The sequence below is a fragment of the Seriola lalandi genome, unplaced genomic scaffold (assembly GCF_002814215.2).
Source record: "Seriola lalandi dorsalis isolate HSWRI2012SDOR001 ecotype SW California unplaced genomic scaffold, Sedor1 jcf7180002054884, whole genome shotgun sequence".
Lineage (NCBI taxonomy): Eukaryota > Metazoa > Chordata > Actinopteri > Carangiformes > Carangidae > Seriola > Seriola lalandi.
Window position 1 is genome coordinate 807,539 of NW_019525436.1, and position 10,215 is coordinate 817,753.

The window sequence follows — 10,215 nt, forward strand, 5'->3', positions numbered from 1 at the left end:
GGTGGGGGGAGGGGTGGGGGAAGGAGTTGGAGTCCAGCGGAACAAATAAGGTAAAGGGGAAAGAGGAACGAGTGAAGCGATACAGAAGAGATGTAAGATGTGGTGGCTCACGGGCAAAAGATGGAAGCCGTGTTATTGACCTCTCACCCCTCTGGCTTCCCTCAGGGTGTGTGTGTGTGTGTGTGTATGTGTGTGTTTTAGTTAGCCTACAGCTATACTCTAGACCTCCCTGTGCTCTGAATACCACTGGCTGTAGATCAAAGAGCCTTGAGCATGGTTAGCCTGTAAATGGGTTACCAGTGCACCTTGGGGTCACACACGAATACACACCCATGTGCTTACATTTACTTTACTTACTTACATTTATTCACACGGACATATCCACACCAGTGCCCTTGTCAACGAAGCTGCCTGATGCTTTTTTATATCAGAGCTGTGCCACACCGTCCACTGATAACACTGAGGCAACGCAACATACAAATGTGCTCAAAGTCATTAACATCACAATCAAACACCACAGACACAAGCCTTGCGGCAGTAATCATCATCCGCCTATTTAGAAATGTGGCAGCAATACCTACAAGCTGCGTATTTGTTCTCTTTTTTATTTCCTCGCTTCTTGTTGTCATTTGAACCTGATCGTGTAGTCTTCATTAGGAGAGCACAGAACTGTCACTCTGGTTTAGGCTCAGCTGGCAAAACCCCCTGTAGAGTACACATATACACACACACTCACTCAAAAGGCAGAGCCATGGCAGCACCCTAAGAATAGTATAAACCCTGCCACCTCTTCTCAGGGTGTGTATGTGTGTATGTTCAGGCACGGAGTGGCTAATCGGGAGGCACGGGAAGATTCCTGGTGGGTCGGGCTGGTTGTTGGGCCGCAAGGGCCAGTGACAGGGTCGGTAAACACAATAATTGTATAAATAGATCATGCAGGCTGTCGTGTTAGGTCCTTTAAATAAACTCTGACAACTACTCCGAGTAAGTTTATGACTTTTATTCAACATCAAATTCACAACAGCTTTTAGCAGTATGCTATTGGGTCGGTAGCTCAAGGTGAAAAAAATAAATAAATAAATAAAGAGGGCGAGAGACAGAGGGAGCGAGAGACAGCAAGAGGCAGAGAGATCGATAGCGCGTTGTTTGCCGATTGGCCCACTTGAGCAGGCTGCAGTCTGTGATTCTGTGTGACCATCATCTGCCTCGCAGGCAAACTACATTCGGTTGAGTAACAAGGTTAAACATAAAAAATGTGTCTGAAAATCTCAGAGAAAAGAAGTTAAAATCCAGAAAAATCCCAATTGCTTCAAATAGTTGCAGACAACAGACAGGAGGAGCTGAGCAGCAGAGCTGGTTCAGGACCACAGCTCGCAGTGCAGCTTCCAGTAAGTTCAGTATAAACACTAGTCAGGTTTTACAGAATAAGCGGTAGGCTGAAGACAGCAGGAATCTAGTCTGAGTCGATTTAGCAGGATAATGTTGTATAGCTTCGTTTTCTGCTCTTGTTTCATCAGAAATTCTAATACGCTAAATTAAGTAATCAAAGTCTGTGTGATCAACTCAGATCTACAGATTTTTTTTACAGAAACATCCATTGAAGGAACAAGTATGGCTGGTATTTACTCCTTAGTGTCCAGTCTGAATCCTGAGCTCACACTCTCTATAGCTACTTAAAAAAGAGAAGTGCAGTTTAATGTGCCTGTTGTTCTATTTCATTCATTGTGTGTGTGACAGGTTGTACGTGATAATGTGCCAGTCCAAGTGAAAAGTCCCAGCCTGTTTTTTATTCCCACTCCATCTCTGTTTGTACCTGTGTGTGTGTGTGTGTGTGTGTGTGTGCGTGTGTGCGTGCGTGCGTGCGTGCGTGCGTGCGTGCATGCGTGCGCGTACATGTGTGTCAGTTGTTTAGAGAGAATATGGGTTCAACAGGGGACCACTTGACACGGCATCTGTTCATTTCCTTTGTCATCAACAAGGTTCAACAGCTATTCCCCAGCCACGGGTGAAAGACAAATGTTAACAGGGGTTTTAACATAATCGGCATAATATTTATAGTGCATCTATGCTGGTTTGCTCATAAAAAGTAATAATAATAATAATGCTACTAATAACAGCAATAATCATGAGATGAGGAAAGGCTTTATTTCCTTTTTTTTCACCTGTAAATCAATAATGAAGACTGTAGTTTCACATGAAGAATATATTAATTTCTAAATAGTTTCACCTATTTTCCCCATGAAAAAGAAATTAACATTATATATACATATATGAATATAGTCCAGTGTTATGTGCATTTGAATATCATTTGTGAAAGCAAAACACACACCTCTGCTCAATTATTTCTCAAGTTATTACAGTTTAGTAATCTGACATGTAAAGCTCATAAATTGAGAATTAATGAAGCAAAAATATTTCTTTTGCTTGCACAAATGTGCACAAATGATGTGCAAGCAAATGAATCACCGCTTTGGAGTCATTTAGATGTTGTTGGTGTGCTGAGGTCTAACCTCAAAAACCAAAGGCAATGCAAGGACAAATTTTTATTTTGACTGCACTAACGAATCAAATGGTTTTATTGATACCCTAATTATATGGGGTGCCAACTTCAAAGAGGTACTAAACTGGTGCAGCTTTGTCCTGTTCACTAAATGTGCCTGTACTTCAAATTATATTTGAGTTTTCAGATTAGTCTGAAAGACTGGCTCATTAAGTTTATTCGAGTCTGTTTCTATTTTTGTGCAATAAAAATAGTGTAAGTAATTTTCTACGGTGAGGCATTACATTTTTCGACATTTATTACAAAGGCTATTTTGGCCTTCCGAAGCGCTTCAACTGTCAAAAGCTCCTGGTAAATTAACACACACATGATGAGGTGAACATGAGTAACGTTAGTTAGAGCCATTCTAAGGCTTCTTTCAGCTATTTCTCCTCCAATCTAAAAACTATCTTTGATTGTTTATCAAGAGAAAGACCTGAGGCTTTATAATGTTTAAACCACCTGAATTCAGTTAAACTATCTTCTCTCACTCATGTAATTAACTCTTCCTTCCTTCCTCTAGCCAGTAGACTTTGAGATGAACCGTGCCTTCATGCTGACGGTGGTGGTGTCCAACCAGGCCCACCTAGCTAGCGGCATCCAGTCGTCACTCCAGTCCACAGCAGGGGTCACCATATCTGTCCAGGACGTCAACGAACCCCCTTACTTCCCCACCAACCCAAAACACATCCGCTTTGAGGAGGGTGTCCCTGCTGGCACCAGCCTGACGACCTTCTCGGCCTCAGATCCCGACCGACTACAGATGCAGCAGATAATCAGGTACTGAGTGAATACAATAGAGCAGACAACAGAACGGGTCCTAATTGGGGTAATTCTGACATTTTAACAGCATGTCATCATCTTCATCTGGTGCAAAATCATTTAGATTCGATTACATAAGTTCTATTACATATGCTCAGTCTGAACACAGAAAAGTATTGTCTGAATGAGCCTTGAAGTCTCACTATCTGTATTGTAAGTTCAAGCATGGCAGAAATCCCTCCATATGCACAAGCAGAAGGCTAAAAAGCCTCTTGGATTGGTTCCATGTGAGTAGTGAAGGGTCAAAGTTCAACAAGGGGACTATATTTTGGCATCACCCATCTCTCAAAGTCTTACTCTGCGAAGTTTATGAGCCAGTGGAGAACCCTGAGTAAGGAGGGTACGAAGGTTAATAGGGAGCAATAGCCTCTGGGGTAATTAGAAGTGTGTGCATTCTGTAGGTTGCATGAGCACATGCATGCAGGTGCACACACTTCACACACACACACACACACACACACACACACACACACACACACACACACACACAAACAGCAAGAGAGAGAGAGAACAGAAAAGATGGAGGGAGGGGGGAGTGTAAGAGGAACAGCTGGCTCGAGCCCAAATGCCTGACACAGCATTATGTCCACCTGCAGTGTTCTTCCTCTGCGCTAAGCCTCTCTGGATTTTAAATGTAAACCAACCTTTAAATGACCAGCAGACCTTTCCTCAGTCCTGCTGTCAGCCCAACAGCAGCAGTGATTACATTATTGCCTTTCAAAGTTAGAGGTAATCTATGAAATACACTTTCCTCCATATTGATGTTACACACAACTGCAAGATCCCATGTGTTTCCACTCATGGTCACATGTTGAGTGTCCTTATAGATTATTGTGAGTGTATTGGTGTAATTTAGGAGCGCCACTGTATTGCACGGCAATTGAGTTGATAACATGGCTGTTGAGTGTGACATTAATACCACCTCTTTCCAACCACCCCACACTCCAACAGCCCCTTCCTTCCCATTTTCTCTGGGGAAAAGATCTAAACAAATTTCCCAGCTAATTTCACAGCAAATGAGAGTAAATTGGGTGTACATTATAATTTAGATAGATGCCAAAGTCACCAGCTGGGCTCTCTCTCTCTTTCTCCCTCTCTGCCTTCTCTTTGTCTCTGGCTCTCTCATCCTCTCTCCCTGTTGAATTCACTTTGACCCCTTTGGTTTCCTCCCTGTTTTTCCATGACCTGTGCAAGACTGCAGGCCTGTATATCTTGGAATTAAGTTAACCTTTTACAAGCATGCTGTGGTCTGTCAAGGTCTACTTAACACAAACATAAAACCAAATCTCCTTCCTCTGCTCGCACCACTTGAGGAAGGAGGCCTGTAGAGATGGCAAACCACCACCTCAATCATTTGGATCCATCTGGATAGGATCACTATCAATCCGCCTGCTTTACACCAGTTCCATAAAAGGTATCTACTCAAGACTGTTATGCAAGGGCACTAATCACAGCTATTCCCTCTGTCTCTTGAATCCTCATTATTCTGAAAGAACAGAAATTCAGGGGTTCATTCTTTCCAATCATCTGAAATCCTCCACAGTGTTCGCATCACCTTATAAAACTTTCATTTTTGAACTTTTAGCACACAGAGCTGATCTCAGTGTACATACTTCCAAACGCCATCAATCAAATACTAAGCCGACGTGTCTGTTCGCATGGGGGAGACTTCTAGGTTTGACATCACCGTTTGTGTTACATGTAATTTATGATGCCCGTCTTTGCATATGACAAAGAGCGGTATGTCTTCGTAAATGAAAGGTGGAGAAACATAAAGAGAAGAGAGACAAGGAGAGGATTTAGAGGGAGCTGTTAAAGTCCAAAGTAAGGTGAAAAAAGACCTAAGGGATGGTGGAGGGAGGCAGAAGGGAGCTGTGGATGGTGAGCTGACTCTGGGTCAAGGTTTGAACTTGACAGGTGCTTATCAAAGGAGGGACACACTGACAGTGTGCTGCTGGGGTTAAGGAGGAGGCAATGTGGACAGGAGCATGGCATTGTAGAGGGGGAGGGGGCGGGGGCGGGAGAGTGAGGCATCATGCATCACCTGTCAGACACCCAACCAGTAAGGTCGAGACATGGGACTGGAGACACTGGCATAAATAATTACCCAAACTGCCTTGACTAAGCTCGAGACATGCATTTTTCATCCTCAGGGTCGGGGCTTTGAAAAATAAATGTCATACCTCTCCCTGCTGCTTGCTAAGATCACTAACCTGCCAGGCATAATCATACATCCAGCTGTACTCACACACCAACCAACTCCCAAATGAGAGAAACCTTCGGGTTGAGGAGAGCTCAGGAAAGCATTGGAACTAAGATACAGGAAATAATAGTAAAACCTTCACACATAGAATAACATTTAAAGCAGATTTTTCATTCCAAACTCACACTAGAGTAAACAAAAACTCTTTACCTTTCCAAGAGGACAAAAAAATTGGCACTGCACTTCATTAAAAAGTTAGCGATAGGGACTGCCAATTGCCCACAGTAATGTTGTTGACAATCGGGACTTGTAAACAAAAACACTGTGAGTGCTTTCACAGGAATCATTCTAATGGCCAGAATAGCCCTATTGTTTACAGGGTGCTATCAGAAAAACTGAAGTAAGTGAAAATGGCCAACTATATTCTGTCCTTAACCTATTTAGAGTTTTACTGAAGAATAGGATTAATGATACAGGGGATTGTGCATTCACTGTGTTGGAAATGAGCTCAGCCGCAAAGACTGTTCATTCAGGACTTCATTTGCTTCATATAAGGTTTATTACATCTGCACTGAGGGCTGTTTAGGAGACTTAATTAAAGTGTGGTGGTGAACAGTGAACTCTGCTTTATGCACAAACCTTTGTGATATGGCTTTTATCATCAGAGGGCACCCATCCACTTGCAGAGCATCGTGCAGTGTGCCCAGGAAAAAATTGTTTCCAGTGGTATTTTATAGCCCATTACTGAAGAGGAAGTCTCACACACACCATTTTCTCCTGTCTCTTTTTTAATTTGTCTTTGTCCCTGATATTAAAGGGTCAGTTAATCCAAATTACAAAAAAAAAACAAAAACATGTTTTCTCACTTCTGTCGAGTCATGCAGATAATTTTGGCTTTATTTGCCTGAGTTGTGTGATTTCCGCCTTTGAAATGTCTCCCTCCCCTCCAACACAGTGGGGGTTGATAGAATTTCCCTTGTGGTGCTCATATTTAAGAGAAAAGTTTATTCACTTATTCACTTTCTTGCTGAAACCTAGTCAAGTACATTGATACAGCTGTCATGTCTGTATGCTAAATATTAAACTTGAGCCAGCAGATGATTAGCTTATCTTAGCTTAAAGACTGGGAGCAGGGGGAAACAGCTAGCCTGGCTCTGTTCAGAGGTGCAAAAGAAATCCACCTACAGCCCCGGCTCCTCTAATGCTAACTGCACGTTATATCTCATGTCTTTAATCTGTACACAAGCTACGGTGTTAAAATAGTAGGTTGTGGTTTTATGGGGAGTTACGTGCTGGCAGTAGTGACTTCCTGGAGTCTCATCATCACTGTAAGGTTGCCAGGCAATTAGCAGAATCTCCAGGGCTCCAGACTCCAGTTCTGTACAGATTAAACAAACAAGATATGCTGTGTTAATTAGTGACCTTTAGAGGTGCTGGTAGGCAGATTTTTAAAATCTTGGACAGAGCCAGGTTACCTGCTTCCCGCTGCTAAGCTAATCGTTTGCTGGCTCTAGCTTCATATTTAGCATACACGCATGAGAGTCGTATCAATCTTCTAATCTAAATCTTGGCGGATAAACAAATTCCCTAAAATGTCAAACTTTTGCTTTTTACTAAATTCAACAGCAAACAATGGTTCCGGTATTTAATTTCCCTCTGCTCAGTAAAAAGTGCACCAGTTTGTCTGCCCTCACCTGGAAAGACGGAACATTTTTCTTTCAGTGACGGCAGAGACAGTCAGTTTGGCATGACAAAGCCAACAGAGATGCAGTTGGACACAGAATAGCCGTAGGTGTCAAGTCAGCCTTAATGAGGATATTAAAACCAGATCATACAGCCATGCTGCTACCTCTGAATGTCACCTCTCCTTCTTCTTCCACCCATTCCTGATCATTTCCCTTACCCTTTTATCCAACCCTCCCACTGTGATGGACTCACTGTAGTCCTGGTGGTGATTTCACAGTCCGCCAGTTAGTGGCTACGGGCTTGGCTAGCCTGTTTGAAATCGTCTAGAGTGTGGGAATGTGATCTCTGTCATCCCCTTCCCCGCACTGCGCTACGTCTGGGATCATGCCCATTGCCTGCTGGGAAAATCCCACCTCCCTCACTGCAGGAGAGAGATTATACTCTCCGTCCAAGCCCCCTCCTTATCACCACCCACCCCTCTAAGCTTCAATTCTCCTCCATGTAAGTAGAAATGTACATCCTGTATTTAATCAACACAAATAAACAAGTCATCTGTATACTGACATTAAGCACACAACAATTCAATAAATATAAAAGCAAGGTTAAGGTCAAATCCATTTCAATTCGGATGGATTTAAAAGCTGGGAGTGTAGAACATATAACAACATGGCTTTATTGCCCAAACTGACATTCAGTAAATGAAATCGGATTGATGTAGAAGCCTTGTTGTGTAAGGCCAAGGTGTCAAATGTCCAAGGATGATGTTTCACATGTGAAAGGGATATTGTAGTCAGACGAGGTGGAAGTTGATGAACTCTGTATCACAGAGAGAATGAGAGGAGGATGAGAAGATACAGACAGGGATAAGAAAATGTATGAATACAAAAGCACAGCAAGATGAGGTGAGGCGGCATGGGTTGAGAGAGATCAGATAAAACTGAAAGTGTGGAACGAGCCGAAAGCGACAAAAGCCAGAGAAACAAGAACAGTTAGATCAGAATGAGATTGGGATTCAATCCTGGAGATGATCCCCTTTTCCTTCCCTGTCCTTTATCCCAGGGGAGTGTTGCCACCTGCTACCACATCCACTTTCCTGTTTGACGATCGGTTACCAAGATTCTATCATCGAGTGTCCAGCCGATACACAGCTTCCCCATACATCCACAGGAACATTTGCAAGCATACGTGCACTGAAACATCCATGTTTATAACCCTGTCGGGCGGTCTAGCCTTCTGCAGCATGAGAAAGCACTTCCCAAGAACATGTGCATGCAACACACAGATAGGCAGTTATAGCAGTGCTTAACTAGAGAAGTAATTGACTCCAATGCCTGCTACACAGGAGTGAAAAATTAGGTGAAATTGACTGTAGGCTGCAGGCTCTGGAGGAGAAGTCAATGAAGAATTAAACTGTGTGAAGGTCAGGCTGTTGTGATTTTGTGAGAGTGTGTATGTGCAGGCAATCTAAGTATACAGGGATGCAAGAGAAAATTTATAATTGCTTGTAAACACAGAAACTGTGGTGCTAACTTCTCCATCGATCTTTCCTTGTGTGTCTTTAGGTATTCAAAGCTGAATGACCCCGCGGACTGGTTGTCCATCAACAGAACCAATGGTCAGATAATAACCACAGCAATGCTCGACCGGGAGTCCGTCTATGTCAAAAACAATATATATGAAGCCACATTCCTGGCAACAGACAATGGTAAGAGGCTCTTTTAATGCACATTCCTCATCCCTCACCGTTTATTTTACAGCCCCTAAAGCAGTTAATACCAAAACTAAAGTTAAAAAAAGCATTATATTATAAAATACTATTACTATAACATAAAAGATAAATGTAATTTGCTAAAAACACATTGCATAGTTTACATATTGCACATTTGAACCTTTGCTGTGATTGATTATACAGATATTATCAAGCTATCATCTCTGCTCTGAATCCATTTGCAGCTTATCATTTCCACACTGGTCATCATGATTTATAGAAGAATGCTGGCTGTTCTTGAACGGGGAGAAGATAAATACAATTTTGATCAAAAGATGCTGTTTAAGCACGATTCTGTGTGTCAGAGATTTCCACAGTTTTGAAGTCCGAGCAGTTATGGCACAGAATCACAGACCTGGAAACTTCTTAGTAATGCTCACAAAAAGTTCTGATATGGTATGACTATTATTGTGTACTACAGTATAATATACATCTAAGTACAAATGAAGCATCCAAGTAATCACCCCGAACCAGCAGCAGACACGTGGGCACGGAAGTAAATGAGTGCCAGCAACAACATATTACAGGCTATAATAATAAAAATAATAAATAACTGAAGTCAAAGTGTTGTTGCCAGTGTGTAGATAGATACATGTTAAAGTGAAAAATCTCAAAAAGGTTGTAACTGAATTCTTACTAACTAACAGGGACTGGGTTCACTGGTCAGTCACAACGTGTGATCAACTCGCCACGACAACAATCTAATTCTGTGTAACGCTGCACCATTATAATAGTAATGCGCCAAGATGCAAGTGTGCCCAGCTTTTAAAGGGAATGGGAGATGGTACTCTGATTGGCTTATCACATGTTATGCCTGAAACACATTAATTAAGAGACAAAGTACAACCCTTTTGAACCATGCGACCATTTTTTTCTGCCGTTAAAATAGCAAAAGTTGGATGTTAAAATAGAGCCCACTGTCTTTAAGTTAAGATACTTGAATACATAGAGTATAACGGCTTATTAACAAAGACATTTGAGTGGATTCACAGGGATGTAAGAACACAGAAGCAGCATTCAAGTGCTGTGCAGCTTGACTAGTTAGAGAAAATCCTGGATTCATACAACTGGTCACATCATTGATCTCCTCTCCTCCCCTCTCCTCCTTCTTCTGTCCATGCCTACTTTCTCCTCCGCTTCTCACAATTCGTGTGGCATATATGAATATTTTGCTCTGCCTCAAAGTTGAAATTCAAG

The 10,215-nt window shown here is 42.2% G+C and overlaps 1 protein-coding gene across 1 annotated transcript in view; it reads left to right on the forward strand.

Annotated features, from left to right (window-relative positions):
* LOC111671528 (cadherin-4-like) overlaps positions 1 to 10,215 on the forward strand; it is a 230,713-nt gene that overhangs the window by 208,288 nt on the left and 12,210 nt on the right. Inside the window, exons 11-12 of the mRNA XM_023428637.2 lie at positions 3,063 to 3,319; positions 8,813 to 8,955. Of these exons, the coding sequence (XP_023284405.1) occupies positions 3,063 to 3,319; positions 8,813 to 8,955 (400 nt within the window). The remainder of the gene's footprint in view (positions 1 to 3,062; positions 3,320 to 8,812; positions 8,956 to 10,215) is intronic.